General features: G+C 37.0%; 1 protein-coding gene across 1 annotated transcript in view; it reads left to right on the top strand.

Annotated features, from left to right (window-relative positions):
• The window catches only part of LOC107707656 (collagen alpha-1(XII) chain-like), an 80,572-nt gene that overhangs the window by 44,982 nt on the left and 20,947 nt on the right, over positions 1 to 14,643 (top strand). Inside the window, exons 32-48 of the mRNA XM_016511736.1 lie at positions 242 to 371; positions 512 to 651; positions 2,060 to 2,189; positions 3,667 to 3,809; positions 5,501 to 5,566; positions 5,953 to 6,082; positions 7,249 to 7,391; positions 7,535 to 7,664; positions 7,920 to 8,039; positions 8,146 to 8,292; positions 8,391 to 8,507; positions 9,472 to 9,624; positions 9,707 to 9,781; positions 10,284 to 10,370; positions 12,809 to 12,973; positions 13,068 to 13,106; positions 13,223 to 13,361. Of these exons, the coding sequence (XP_016367222.1) occupies positions 242 to 371; positions 512 to 651; positions 2,060 to 2,189; positions 3,667 to 3,809; positions 5,501 to 5,566; positions 5,953 to 6,082; positions 7,249 to 7,391; positions 7,535 to 7,664; positions 7,920 to 8,039; positions 8,146 to 8,292; positions 8,391 to 8,507; positions 9,472 to 9,624; positions 9,707 to 9,781; positions 10,284 to 10,370; positions 12,809 to 12,973; positions 13,068 to 13,106; positions 13,223 to 13,361 (2,054 nt within the window). The remainder of the gene's footprint in view (positions 1 to 241; positions 372 to 511; positions 652 to 2,059; positions 2,190 to 3,666; positions 3,810 to 5,500; positions 5,567 to 5,952; positions 6,083 to 7,248; positions 7,392 to 7,534; positions 7,665 to 7,919; positions 8,040 to 8,145; positions 8,293 to 8,390; positions 8,508 to 9,471; positions 9,625 to 9,706; positions 9,782 to 10,283; positions 10,371 to 12,808; positions 12,974 to 13,067; positions 13,107 to 13,222; positions 13,362 to 14,643) is intronic.

The following is a 14,643-nucleotide window of genomic DNA, read 5'->3' as shown; positions in this document are numbered from 1 at the left end:
AATCATTTGGGCTAAAAAAAACTCTGACAAGCTGTTGATTACCACAGAAAATTACTCATCCTTCTCTTTGTTGACAAAAAACAAAAATACAATTTAGAGTAATAAAAATGCATGTAATGCATGTAGCGTATATATACACTACACATAGACACAAATAGTGTCTACACAAATAGTATAGACACAAATAGTGGAGCTGATCCTTTGACTCATTTAACAGCACAGTTCATTCTCTCTGTCACAGACACAGATTGGAGGGAAGAAAAATACAGTTATTCTGCAGAAACTGACTCCAGACACTCCCTACTACATCACAGTTGCTGCAGTCTATGCGAATGGAGATGCCAAAGACATTTCTGGCCAAGGAAAGACATGTACGTCACGTGACTTTACCGCATTCATTAGACCTGTTGGTTACCTATCTACATTAATGCATTTTTTCAGATAGTGCTTAAATTATATAAATTAGGTAATTGTTGACACATTGAATAGAGTTTTATGTGTGTTCCCATAGTACCGCTGGGCAGTGTGAGAAACCTTCAGGTGACGGACCCCACGGTCAGCACTCTGAATGTACGCTGGGAGCCGGCTGAAGGGAGCGTACGGCAATACAGGATTTACTACCAGACCGTCACAGGGGGCGCAGAAGACATGGTACGTCCCATGGCACCTCCTAACACTTATGTTATGTTCCGGGTCAGTTTGACCCGTGTTTTTGAGCTGTCTGAAATACTGGTTAGCCTTGAATGCTTTTCTTGAAATTGTGTGACCACTTTTCATTTAAGTCATAAACTTTGACGCACTGAGGTGCTGTGGAATGTTTGTTCGAAATTTCTTATTACGATTGTAATGTTGGCAGATCAATTTGAATTTCTGACTTGGTTAAAGGCAGGTGTACCGACCCAAAATAAAACAAATGTATTTTGTTATGTCAGTTTCTCAACTGCCATCTAAGAGTGTTTATGTTTATTACATTTATGCATTTGGCAGATCCTTTTATTTTGTATATATTGAAGGCGTACAGTTTTATTAGTTCATTATGGAAGCCCGTGTCTGCCACTGAAAAAAAATGAAAAAGGTAATTGCGACTTTTTAACACAATTCTGATTTTTTTTCTCTCAATTGTGAGTTTACATCTTGCAATTGCGAGTTATAAGGTCAGAATTGCGAGATATAAAGTCAGAATTGCAGGATATAAACTCACAATTGCTAGAAATAAACGTGCAAATCTGACTTTTTTCTCAGAAATTATATTTTGCAATTCTGACTTTATAACTTGCAATTGCAACTTTTTATCTCACAATTCTGACTTTTTTTTTGCAATTGCGAGTTTACGTCTCGCAATTCTGACTTTTTTGTTGTTGTTGTGAGATATAAGCTCGCAATTGCCAGTTTTAAAGTCAGAATTGAGACATATTAACTCACAATTCTGACTTTATAACTGGCAATTGCGAGCTTATATCTCACAACAACAACAAAAAAGTCAGAATTGCGAGACGTAAACTCGCAATTGCAAAAAAAAAGTCAGAATTGTGAGATAAAAAGTTGCAATTACCATTTTTATTTTCATTCGGTGGTGGAAACGGGCTTCCATAGTTTATGCATGCGTTTCTTGTAGCTCATTATCATTTAAAGAGACATGCACCGAAACGGCTCGCTATGAACAAAGTTGTTTTCGACAAGGTAAAAAGGAAGTTGTTTTATATGACTATTGAAGAATTTTAACCATGTTACAGACATTTCATGGAGACCCTAAAGAATCATACCAACTTGTGGGAAATGGGCATCTGATGTCCTTTTTAATAATATAACTGATGCAAAAATCCCATTGACCTACATTAAAGGCCAGAATAGCATAATAATATAAAAATCATAGACACTTGGAGTTTGTCTCTCTTGGCTTGGACCAGAAAGCAACCATCAAGCAACCACTTAGACAAGTACATCGAAATGTACTAAATACACATATAACACATAGCAGCAGTCCCTCAACCATCCTAAGCATTGTGCGATTTCGCAGAGACTAGAAAATGAAAATCTTTCATCGTTTTAATGTTCTCAGGTCCAGGTTCCTGGAAGCACCTCCAGTACAGTTCTGAAGAACCTGCAGTCTGATACCGAGTACACAGTAACAGTGGTGCCAGTATACGCTCCTGGAGAGGGCAAGCGCATGTCGGAGAACGGAAAAACCTGTGAGTTGATGCAGCCTTTTCTTATTTTAGCATTACTGGAAAGCAACGAATTCCCATATTCATCCATCATATACTCCCCAGTAACAGGAACCCTTTTGCCAAAGTTTTCACTCCAGAATGGACAAAGTGCAGTTTTATGGCTTTAACATTAAAGTCTTGCACTTCTAAATAGAATCTCAGAGACTTGCTCAAAGATTGAATCAGCTTTATTGGATTGATCACTAAGGGAGGAATGCCGATGTGTTGGCAACCCCATAAATGTGACTCCAGTCTGGGCTTAATGAGCCTTCTTTATGGGGTGTAATGACTGGAGATGCTGGTGTGAGGCTTACGAACAATCTATTTCACCAAATGGAAAACCCAGGGAGGTGCAAGGACATAAAAGCACCCTTATTTACTGCTGTCACGTCAATGCTCCTCATTCAGAGTCAAACTAACAGGTTTTTGTTGGCGTCACTGTTTTTCCACCAGGTGGTTTGCTTCCCATCATCTCCAGTTTGCTTTGCGTGGCTGTGCCACGTTAACGCAAGTGTTTGTTTTGGTCAAAATCTGGGATCATCTAAAGCTTGTTCTGCTTTTTGTTTTCATGCACCATTGACGATGTGTGTTATCGAAAGCTGTACACATTTACTGTTAAGGCAAGACACCCCAAGTGAATCGGATAAAATATTTAAATAATAGATATAGCCTAGTCTTCCCCACTTAATTTTTAGTATACAAGTTTTCTGAAATATTATGTTTAAATGTGCAAATTTTATCCAAACTAAATATGCACTAATTTGCATACATTTCAGAATCATATCAGAAAATATTGTCAACAACTAGAAAAAAATGTTACCATAATTTTAGGAATAAAGATCAGGTGGATGGTATATGAGCAAACCCCCATGGTAAAAAACTACAGACGCGAACAGATAAAGTGAACACTTAAAAGAGTATTTTGGATATTTTCTTCCCACTAAGTCTGAAACAACACTTGCAAAAGAAAGCCAAATAGTCCAAAATCTCAAAAATGACCAGTGTATTAACAAAAGTCTCAATTTACTATACAGCTAAACAAGCAGAACAAAAGCTAAACATATACTGTCTTTTGATTTTGGGGTGAAATATACCCTGGACATGCCCCAAAGCTGCCGTAACACTCCAAAGAGAAAGGAAAAATTGAAATCGCATCATATGACCCCTTTAAGATTAACCCAAAAGCTGACTATCAAGTTTTTGAGTAGGCTCTTACCGTCGGTTTTGGTTTAAAGGCAATTTTAATAAAAAATGAGACGTCTCTCTTCACCCTTTTGAAATGCTGTTGTAATCGCTTTCTGTGGTGGTTGACATTGAAACTAGTATTGTGTTTAAACCTGCATGCATCAGGGCTCCTGTAAATAGATGTAAATTTCTGTTCCTCTTTAACCACTCTAAACGCTCACCCCTTTTACTGTCTTTGTTTTTATGATGCTGCTCCCGCTCCTGTCTGAAACAGTGACGCGGACCCCTGCCAAGAACATCCGGGTTTACAACCCAACCACAAACACCCTGAACGTGCGCTGGGAGCCGGCCTCCGGAGATGTGCTGCAGTACCGCGTCGCCTACACCCCCCTCTCTGGAACCCATTCCGCTCAATCTGTAAGTCCTCATCGTTAGGCTCGCGTGAAAGATCGTACAGGAAATACTGCCGCGACAAATGTCAGTCTCTCAACCTTTTGAGCGTAACGGTCTGTTTGCAGTCTGTCCCTCGCAAAGATGTTTGTGCTTTTAATGTCATGCAGCCTCGTTCTCACATGAACTTCATTGCTTGAGAGGGATATTCACAAAGCTCCGAAATCCATAAATGACTTTTATTGTCGTCAGATGCTTGCTGTGGGAAATCTTGAGCCCAAACCTGTTTTATTTCAGCACTGAGGAAAACAGAGTTGAAACATTCAGTCTTATGTCTTAACAGAACGAGCTTCTTATCTGCAGCCACAAAGGCTTTGTGGAATATTGTTATGGAGGCACATCTTTTCCGACATTGTGGCCAGTTTTCCAAATTCTCTGCGCTTTCATTTTAACCTCCGATCTATGATGAATTTTTTACCTTTTCCACTGGAACCTTGAAAAACTCCAGAAGTGCAATCAATCGCCCACTGAACTCAGTCTTCAAAATAAAGGATAGTGTTGTCAGGAACGTGAAAAGGGAGTTTCCCGTGTCATTAATGGGGAAGTCAGTGACCCCCATGACCTGGCGTTGTGAAGAGCAGTGAAAGGAGGCGATTGCACGACACTGTCAGCACATCATTCACTTGAATTGCTACACTATTAACACATCAAAGGAATGTTTCCATTGCATTGGCTGTGTAAGTGATCGCTAATGGTTGGGTTGGAAATCAGTGGTGACACAAACATCAGTGAGTGCAAGAGGTCATCTGTAGAAAAACAGACAAACTTCTTTCTCAGGGTGTAATATATCAGAGATTGTAAAGCCAACAGTTTTGATGTGTGTGATCTTAAGAGATTAAATGTTGAGGGACATATCATTTTGCATAAAGATGTTTTTCTTTGTTTGCTTTGTGACATCCTTAATATTAAACACCACTCATTCACATTACCATAATGAAAAAAAAAAAACCCTCATTTTTATTTTTTGGACAGAATTATTGTCTTCACAAGCTTTACGGAATAAGAATCTGATAAGAATGAATGGTAGATTCCTGTGAACAGTATGATTTTTTAGTAAAATGTGCTCATTTAGTCGTATTTTATTGCCTCAACTGTGAACTGAATCCTTATGTAAATTAATTAACATGGATTAAATGGTAACGCTTTATTTTAAGTACCAATTCTCACTATGAACTAGTTGTTTATGAGCATGCATATTACTAGCATATTGGCTGTTTATTACTACTTATAAAGCACATATTAATGCCTTATTCTGCATGGCCATTTTTCCCTTAATCCTACCAAATACCTGAACTTAACTACCTTACCAACTAAGCAAATTAAAAATATACAGAGGTAAAAGTCATAGTTAGTAGTTAGAATTGGTCCCCAAACTGAAGTGTGACAAACTTGGAGCAAATGTAGGTGTTCTGGTGGATCATCCTAAAATAAGCTTATTTTTGTTATAATATATAACAAATATAATTTAATATAATATGATAAATGTAATATATTATTTGTATTGATTTTCCTTTTGATTTTCCTTTTGATATGTTCTTTGTGAGCTTCACTCATTAATCATTGTAAAAGTATTTGAAGTATCATAAATGTCACTAGTTAACAAAGACAGCCTGTGTGTCCCTGGTGGTAAATTATTACTTTTTTTTGTTGTCGGTTAGGTGCTCGTTCCAGGGAACACCCACACTGCCTTGCTGCAGCAGCTCGATTCAGACACAGACTACGCTGTGAGTGTATATGCAGTACAAATAGTTATTTATTGTTACGAACCCTAACCCTGCTACATTATTTCAACTTCATCACATGGCTTTACTAGCCAATGGCATTGCACCACTCTACACTTGTGGCAAAAACATTTTTCTAGGGGAAAAAATGTTCACAATGATTTTGTCCCATGGCAGAGTTGAACTACTAAGCTCTTTAGGCAAATTTAAGGGTAAACTAGAAACTATAAGTACTCATAAAGAATGTGAACTAAACTTGTTGCCAAAAGATTGAATGATTCCTCTTCCTCAAATGATGTCAGAAAGAGATATCATAAATGTCACTAGTTAACAAAGACAGCCTGTGTGTCCCTGGTGGTAAATTATTACTTTTTTTTGTTGTCGGTTAGGTGCTCGTTCCAGGGAACACCCACACTGCCTTGCTGCAGCAGCTCGATTCAGACACAGACTACGCTGTGAGTGTGGTGGCTCTGTATGCTGACGGCGAGGGCTCCTCTGTGTCTGATAATGGAAAAACAAGTGAGTCTGACTGCAGGACGCCTCCATCAGAGTTCCTTTGTTATGTGTTTGTGGCGCATTCTCAGTGACATTGAAATGTCAGCATTTATATTTATTTGTTATTTAATCATTTCAGATGTGAAGGTATCAGCTGAAATTTCAGGAAATCTAATTTTCCAACTTAACCCAAAGTACAAGGGTTGTAATTTGTTATCATACGTGACCCTGGACCACAAAACCAGTCTTAAGTGTCAATTTTTCAAAATTGAGATTTATACATAATATAAAATAAGAATAATCTTTCCATTGATATATAGTTTGTTAGGATAGGACAATATTTGACCGAGATACAACTATTTGAAAATCTGGAATCTGAGTATCATTTTGACCCATACAATGTAATTTTGGCTATTGCTACAAATACACCCCAGCGAATTAAGACTGCTTTTGTGGTCCAGGGTCACATATTTGTTATCATTTTCAAAGAAAAAAAAAAAAGTTTTGTCCGATTTTTGAGTTACTACCCCCAATACAAAATATGCAGTACAAATAGTTATTTATTGTTACGAACCCTAACCCTGCTACATTATTTCAACTTCATCACATGGCTTTACTAGCCAATGGCATTGCACCACTCTACACTTGTGGCAAAAACATTTTTCTAGGGGAAAAAATGTTCACAATGATTTTGTCCCATGGCAGAGTTGAACTACTAAGCTCTTTAAGGCAAATTTAAGGGTAAACTAGAAACTATAAGTACTCATAAAGAATGTGAACTAAACTTGTTGCCAAAAGATTGAATGATTCCTCTTCCTCAAATGATGTCAGAAAGAGAAAATCATTATTTTTAGACGAGGATTTTTTATATACAGTGTATATTACAATGTAACATTTGTATATATACAGTATAATGTTATATTGTAATTGTGATGACTTGGGTGATGTAATGATGATGACATAAAAATTTGCAGATATTCAAATGAAAAATATTTAAAATGAAAATTAATGTTTAATTTTAAACATAAAACCTGTGCATTATAAACTAAACAATTTCAAATCTACTGTATCCAGAAAAGTTCAGTCTACTAGTAAATTATATAAGTAGTCATATATGCACAAACAGCACACAAATGGTCTTTTCTTCCAGAAATATGATTTTGAGAGAACCTCTGTTCTTCTGATTACAGTGCCACGCGGCGGCCCTAGGAACCTGCGTGTGTATGATCCGACCACCAGCATGCTGTCTGTCAGCTGGGAGCATGCAGAAGGACCCGTGCTGCAGTACCGCATTGGCTATGCACCCACCACTGGAGATCCCATTGAGGAGTTTGTGAGTGGGGTTGTATTTTATAGTAGTGATTATAAAGGACAGGAGCAATATATGTTAACATCAGGTATTTTTACGAGCCCATGGATGTTATTTGATTGAATGCATGCTAGAAAGCTGATCTTGTCCTGCTGTTTTTCACATAGACAAGTGTCCCTGGCAACAGAAACTCTGTCATCTTGCAAAACCTGCAGCCAGACACTCCGTACAACATCAACGTAGAGGCCATTTATCAAGATGGGCCTGGAGGACGACTGTCTGGAGATGGAAAAACATGTAAGGAAGGTTACACAATCACATTACGGCTTGATAGATAGATAGATAGATAGATAGATAGTAGACAGACAGATAGATAGATAGATAGATAGATAGACAGACAGATGGATAGACAGACAGACAGACAGACAGACAGACAGAAACAGATAAACAGTCAGACATGTTGACTGTAAGAAAGAAGCTGTGCTGGAAATCAGTGTATGGGAAAATGTCAATGTCTTGGCTCCTGTTTACTGTTTCTTTCTTCTCCTTCAGTGGGTCTCTTGGAGCCTCGTAACCTGCGTGTTTCTGATGAGTGGTACACTCGTTTCCGAGTGTCCTGGGATCCTGTACCTGCGCGGGTCAACGGTTATAATCTGGTCTATACCCCAGTGGGTAAGAGACAGTTCTAGATGATTTTACCATGTTGTCATAATCTGGACATCCTGTTGTAGGTTATGCTGACACATGTTCTAGTAAACTGTCCGGTGTGTTGTTGCAGGCACGGATAACACCATGGAAGTGTTTGTTGGAGATGTTACTACACACATCCTGCACAACCTCCAGCCTGGCACCACGTACGACCTGAAGGTTTACGCTCAGTATGACGCAGGCGTGAGCGGCGCTCTGGTCGGACAAGGAACCACCTGTACGTGCTCGTTTCTTTGACTGACAAATCGCACAGACATGTTTCAAGATTGTTTTAAAACACCTGCTTTAACTGTGGAATGTTGTTTGCCATTGCAGTGTACCTTAATGTGACTGACCTCACCACATACAACGTCGGCTATGACTCCTTCTGCATCAGATGGACGCCTCACCGAGCCGCCACCTCTTACAGGCTAAAACTCAATCCTTTCAATTGTAAGTTAATAGAATATGAAGAGACGCAAATTCATTAAACATAAATGCTGCATTTTACTCATGTTCCCCCTACAAGTGTTATACACTCAGAAATATTAAGGCCTTAATTTAGTATTTATGCATTTGAATTGCTTTTTTTTATCCATTATACTGATATGATGTGTTTGTATGCGTCATGCATAAATGAAACAGGTCAGATTTCTGTAATAGTACTAATAAATTGAATGTGTTTAAATAAACAATAACCAGGTTTATATATTTATTATCAATAAATCCAATAAGTTTCAGTCTCGTACATTTTAACTAATTGAATATTGTTGTTCCACAGCTAGTTGTATTTTAACCATCTTCATACTTTTTAATCAAATAAAAGGAATTGTTTTCACAATTAATAGATTTATGCTTATTCTAAACTATTAGAATTTTTAGTATTTTAATAATAATTGATATCCTCTTATAGTTTTTGTTCATATTTTGAATTAGATTTTTTAAATATATTTTGTTTTCATTTTAATTGTTTTATTGTAATGTTTGTATTTGATTATTTTACTTTATTTTTATTTATTATTTTATTTGAATATGTCTTATAGGTACATATGTCTCATGTAGCTTTTAAGTTTTAGTTGATTTAGTTTGAGTTATTTTAGTACTTGTATAAGTTTTTTTAATGGTTTTAGTTTTAATTTTACTTAACGCTGATAAATTTATTTTGAAAATATGATTATTTAAATAAAATCAAATAGTAAATAGTTAATAAATAAATTGTGCACATATTTGTTTTATTTTTTTAATTAATTATTTAATTAAATAATTTAGCATCACATTACACTTTAGTTGTTGTTGTTTTTTTTAAGGTAGTTTAGTTTGTAATATGTTTGAAATTCTAATGCATGGAAATTTTAATGCAATTCAAATACATAAATATTAATATTTGTATAAGCTTACACTTCTCTCTTATCATTAGCGGCTAACCGTGGGGCTCAGGAGGTCACTATCACTGCCTCTGAGAGCCAGTACTGTTTTGACGGGCTGACGCCAGACGCGCTGTACAACGCCACAGTCTACACACAGACCCCCAACCAGGAGGGGCCCGGAGTCAGTGTCAAAGAGCGCACACGTAAGTCACGATGCATTCAGAAGAATTCAGTCTCACAGCTCTGATCACAGTTTTACTCATGGTCTCTTTGTCTGTTCTGTAGTGGTGAAGCCCACCATAGCCCCAACACCACCTCCAACTCCTCCACCACCACCCACCATCCCTGCTGCACTCGAGGGTAAAGACACAAGAGCATTCACTTTTTCAAAATGCTTTTTACATTTTTAATTTGCTTCCCAGCTTTGCTGGTAACACATTAGTATGTGGACCAATTCTCACTATTAACTAGTTCCTTATTAGCATGCCTATTATTAACATATTGGTTGTTTATTAGTACTTATGAAGCACAAATTGTGCATGACCATACTCCCTAACTTAACGACTACCTTACTAACTATTAGTAAGCAGAAAATTAGTAGTTCATTGAGGCAAAAGTCTGAGTTCAAACTGAACACCTACCACGACAAGGGAATGGTGCTGTCTGCCCTTCAGATGGTCAAATACAGAGGAGGAAACACCAAAACAGGTTTGTGAAACATTGTTTTTATGTTCCCTACTCAAATAAAGTTTAAAACTTTCTAAGACCTGCACAAATAAAATTAATACCATATGCCCATTTAGAGCAAACCCATACAATCTAAAAATAAATGATGTTGTATGTATTGATATGTATATTTTAGCACACGTTCCCAAGGTTTTGGTCGTAGTAACTGACGGCCGTTCTCAAGATGATGTAAAGAAGAGTGCTGCTAAACTACAGCATGCAGGTAACACTGAGATCAAACATCACACTTTTATTTTGCTTGAAATGTGTTGTGAGTGTTTTGGGAAATAAAATAAAAAAACCTGGAAAATTAAGAAATTGTTTACTGGACAGGCTATTTTTTTTAGTTTTTCAAATAAAGTTTAAAACTTTCTAAGACCTGCACAAATAAAATTAATACCATATGCCCATTTAAAGCAAACCCATACAATCTAAAAATAAATGATGTTGTATGTATTGATATGTATATTTTAGCACAAACCAATTTCAGTGCTTGCCATAAATGCGCAGCATTCATTGGTTGCGAACTGCTGCGAGGCTGTAGAAAGCACAACAGTGTCACATTTTTACGTTGAGACATGAAGTGCTCACATTTATTCAATGCTATCATTAGGCGCGTTTCCATTACATATTTCCGCAAAACTTATCGCGATAAGTCATGGCAACGTATTTTGGTGGGATTTTGACGGATTTTGGCTATATTTATTCAAAGGAGGCGTATGCGTGTATCTTTACAGAAGCAGCAAAGAGAGCCGCTTCAGAAACGTGCGTGGCGCGGCTGGAATAAACACAAGCATTGTGGCCGCAATCAGCTTCAGTGCCAGAGACCTCAGACGAGTGCAGTGTAAATTGTCTAAGCATTAATGGTAGGGAAAGCCCCTTATACTGGAGAGCGGCCACGTATGAAGTGTTTCTTGGAGGTTATAGTACATTGAAGAATGATCATATGACTTTTTACATATGCCATGTGACCTGTAAATGCGGAAAAAAAAACGTTTTCATTGCAGTTTTGCGAATTATTCCTTTTTCGCATTGCCTGAAAAACCACCTCATGCGAGCGTAAAAACTTTTTTGCGATATATGGGAGTTTTTGCGAAATTGACTAGTTTCCATTAGGCGTATTTTCAATTCGCAATTTCAATTTAATGGATTTTTTTATGTAATGGAAATGGAAACACGCCTAATGACATTTATTGTAGTTAAGAACTGCACACATTTTGAGAAAAGTTTGTAAAGACAAACATGAATCAGTAAATATGTTAATTTGGATTTCATGTTAAATTAAGCATCAGTTTTGCTGTGTTGCAGATCTATTCCAGCTTAATCCTCCTGCTGTTTTATTATATTTTATTCCAGCAGTTTTCATAATGTGATTATATGCAATATTACACAAAGGCACCTTTGTCTTCATTCTCTCACGGCAGGTGGCTGGGATGCAATATCTGCACAGGCTTCTGGGCCCGATAATAAACCGAATCTTTGAAGAAAAGAAATATGTAGAACTGGACCCAAGTAAACTAGAACTGAAAGAGGCAGGGTAAGACAAAAAAATATATATATTATAAAAATACGACTCCTACCTCCATTGAGCTTTTTAATGATTTGTAAAGGTCAGTTTCTCAGAATTTTTCCTGGGTCTTTTGGTATTGTAGGTGTGCAGGTTTGCACCGTCAGCAGACTGAGTCTGATATTATTCAGCAGAGCTCCAGCCTCCTGCAGTCGTACCTGTCTGAGCTTCTTACCTCCATCCTGCAGTCGGCCTCCTACTGCCCCCTGCTTATCTGCCAGGTTTTCCATCAACTCGACCTCAGAGTGCAGGAACGCTTCTCTGACCCAGAGTACCGGGTCAGTCACATTCATTTTCAAAAACAATATTTAAAAGGTCACCTGAAACAGTTTGGGTTCTCAAGGTTTGTCGTTGTGTCCTGATAATTCACTGTGTTTCTTGGAGGTTATAGTACATTGAAGAATGATCATATGACTTTTTACATATGCCATGTGACCTGTAAATGCGGAAAAAAAAACGTTTTCATTGCAGTTTTGCGAATTATTCCTTTTTCGCATTGCCTGAAAAACCACGTCATGCGAGCGTAAAAACTTTTTTGCGATATATGGGCGTTTTTGCGAAATTGACGCATTTCCATTAGGCGTATTTTCAATTTGTGCAATTTGAAGGGTAATGGAAACGCGCCTATTGTCTTTTGAAGTTTAATAATCTTATTAGACTGTATTGCGATTCCTATTTTCCTTTCGGAAAATGTAAGACTTTTTAAAAAATAACTTTTATACCATTTAAAATATTTAAGACTTTGCATGGCCTTAAATTCGGTCAATCTGAACTTAAGACATTTTAATTACTTTTTAGCATAAAGAAAATAAAACCTTTTTGGACCATGATTATGTTTTGTGGTTTTTCAATGGCTATTCTGTTGAAACTATGTCAATGACTGTATTATAAAAGAATCATTCTTTTTTGCATTAAAAATAAGCATTAATTATGACACATTGCACATCTCAGTGGTCATGGAAATAGGCCTCATTTTTGGGTGAAATACGACCTGGATGAGTTCTCGACAGGTTTTGACAGGCGATGTATCTCAAATTACTTTAGACAAGTCCCTCGACATGCTCCCTAAAGCCTCAGTGTTGTTTTTTCCACAGGCTACAGTGTGTTTGTGGTGGGTGTCGCAGACGTAGACACCGCTGAACTGAGGAACATTGGAAGCAAGCCCAGCGAGAGACATGTCTTCATCGTTGATGACTTTGATGCATTTACTAAGATCCAAGACAACCTCATTACATTCATCTGTGAAACGGCAACATCCAGTAGGACGTCATTCTTTGTAGTCTGCATTGCATTGTTCGCTTTCTCGCTAACATGAAAGACAAGAGTCAAACTCTTTCCTGTATTCTTTTACAGCTTGTCCTTTGATTTACCTCGACGGATTCACATCCCCAGGTCAGAGCTTGACTGAAGTCCATACCCGAAGACTTTCTATCATCATAGTCTTATTTTCCTCTGTCATTACACACTGTTATGCATCTCTTGATTGATGTTTTGGTGAAAACTTACAGGCTTCAGGATGCTGGAAGCCTTTAACATCACTGACAAGACGTTTGCTGGCATGAACGGCGTCTCCATGGAGTCTGGCTCCTTCAACAGTTACATTGCATACAGACTCCATAAGGATGCATTCATTTCCCAGCCCACAAAGTAGGTTGAAGTGCAGTGCATGTGTTTTGCATGTTTTCTGAGCTGCTCCCCTACAGTCTGTAATGGCAGGCAAGCGATCACAATTATTCTAACTGTCTTCAGAGCGCCTGAAGACTCTTTAAGGAGCATTTCTTTTTGTCTGCTGTAGCAGCTTTTGTGAATGGGGTGTCAGATATTGCAGAAGTTTCCAGTGTGAACTCATAAAAACCTTCTCATGATTGACCTTTTCAAAAAGGGGAATACTGTTGAGAAGAAAATTATATATTTTAAAGAGTTTTATTTGGCCTGACTGAAGTGCAAAAGGGAAGTCAAAGCAAAAACCAATGCCAGCTGTTGCTTTGGTGGTAGAAATTCATCTCATAAAAATAGCTTTTTGCTATTTATAGTTGTTGCAACAGTATATTAAACCTCTTTTTCTTTTCATTAAAGATCTGTGCATTGTTGTGAACAACAGCATTAGAAAGTCGGGGTTATTATCATTAACTAAAACTATTAAAATGATTTTATCAATTGAAATAAAGTTCAAATATGATCAAATCTAAATATTAGATTTTAAAAAAAGTCCAGCACTAACATTTCTAACTGGAAATAAATAAAAATGTTAACTAAAACTGAAAATAAATTAAGCCTAAATAGTAATAAAAAATTTTAAAAAAATGAAAAAAGCACACAACAAAACATTAAATAAAACATTCAACTAAAATTAAAATGTTAAATTCAATTATGTTCAAAATAGTCTTAAATTATAATAGTAATAAATAATAATACTAAAACAACACTGCAGAGAGTTAATTTATGCATTATTAATTCATTGATTACATTATGGTGTATAACTATACCTGTATTACTCATTTGCAGTGTTATTTGCACAAAAGTAGTGCAAATCATTACTGAATGACTAATTATTACATTAAAATGTTGCTTTTCTCAAATATGTTGTAGTGATTGCCTATACACTTTTAGATCAAGAAGCGTACCTCAAACTGAGCCGACTAAATATCTGGTCTGAAGGTCTCTGGCCAAAGCATGCTTGATTAATTGAACTATAATGATTTGTATTTGTGCGTGGGCAAGCAGCTGTTCAAATGGAAACATTTTGAGCACTAGAGGAGGGAAAATACTTCAATATGTTGCCATTACTCAGGGCTGCAAGTCTGTTGCTTTTTTTTCCCCGAGGACGCTTCATGAATCTGTTCGGCACTTTTTGATTTATGTCTGGTTTCACTGCACAACAAATGAATCTGTTTGAAGCTTTTAATTATTCTCTTGTCATCAGACACAT

The sequence above is a fragment of the Sinocyclocheilus rhinocerous genome, unplaced genomic scaffold (genome assembly GCF_001515625.1).
Source record: "Sinocyclocheilus rhinocerous isolate Xijiao unplaced genomic scaffold, SAMN03320098_v1.1 scaffold955, whole genome shotgun sequence".
Lineage (NCBI taxonomy): Eukaryota > Metazoa > Chordata > Actinopteri > Cypriniformes > Cyprinidae > Sinocyclocheilus > Sinocyclocheilus rhinocerous.
This window is presented reverse-complemented; position numbering and strand designations above follow the sequence as displayed.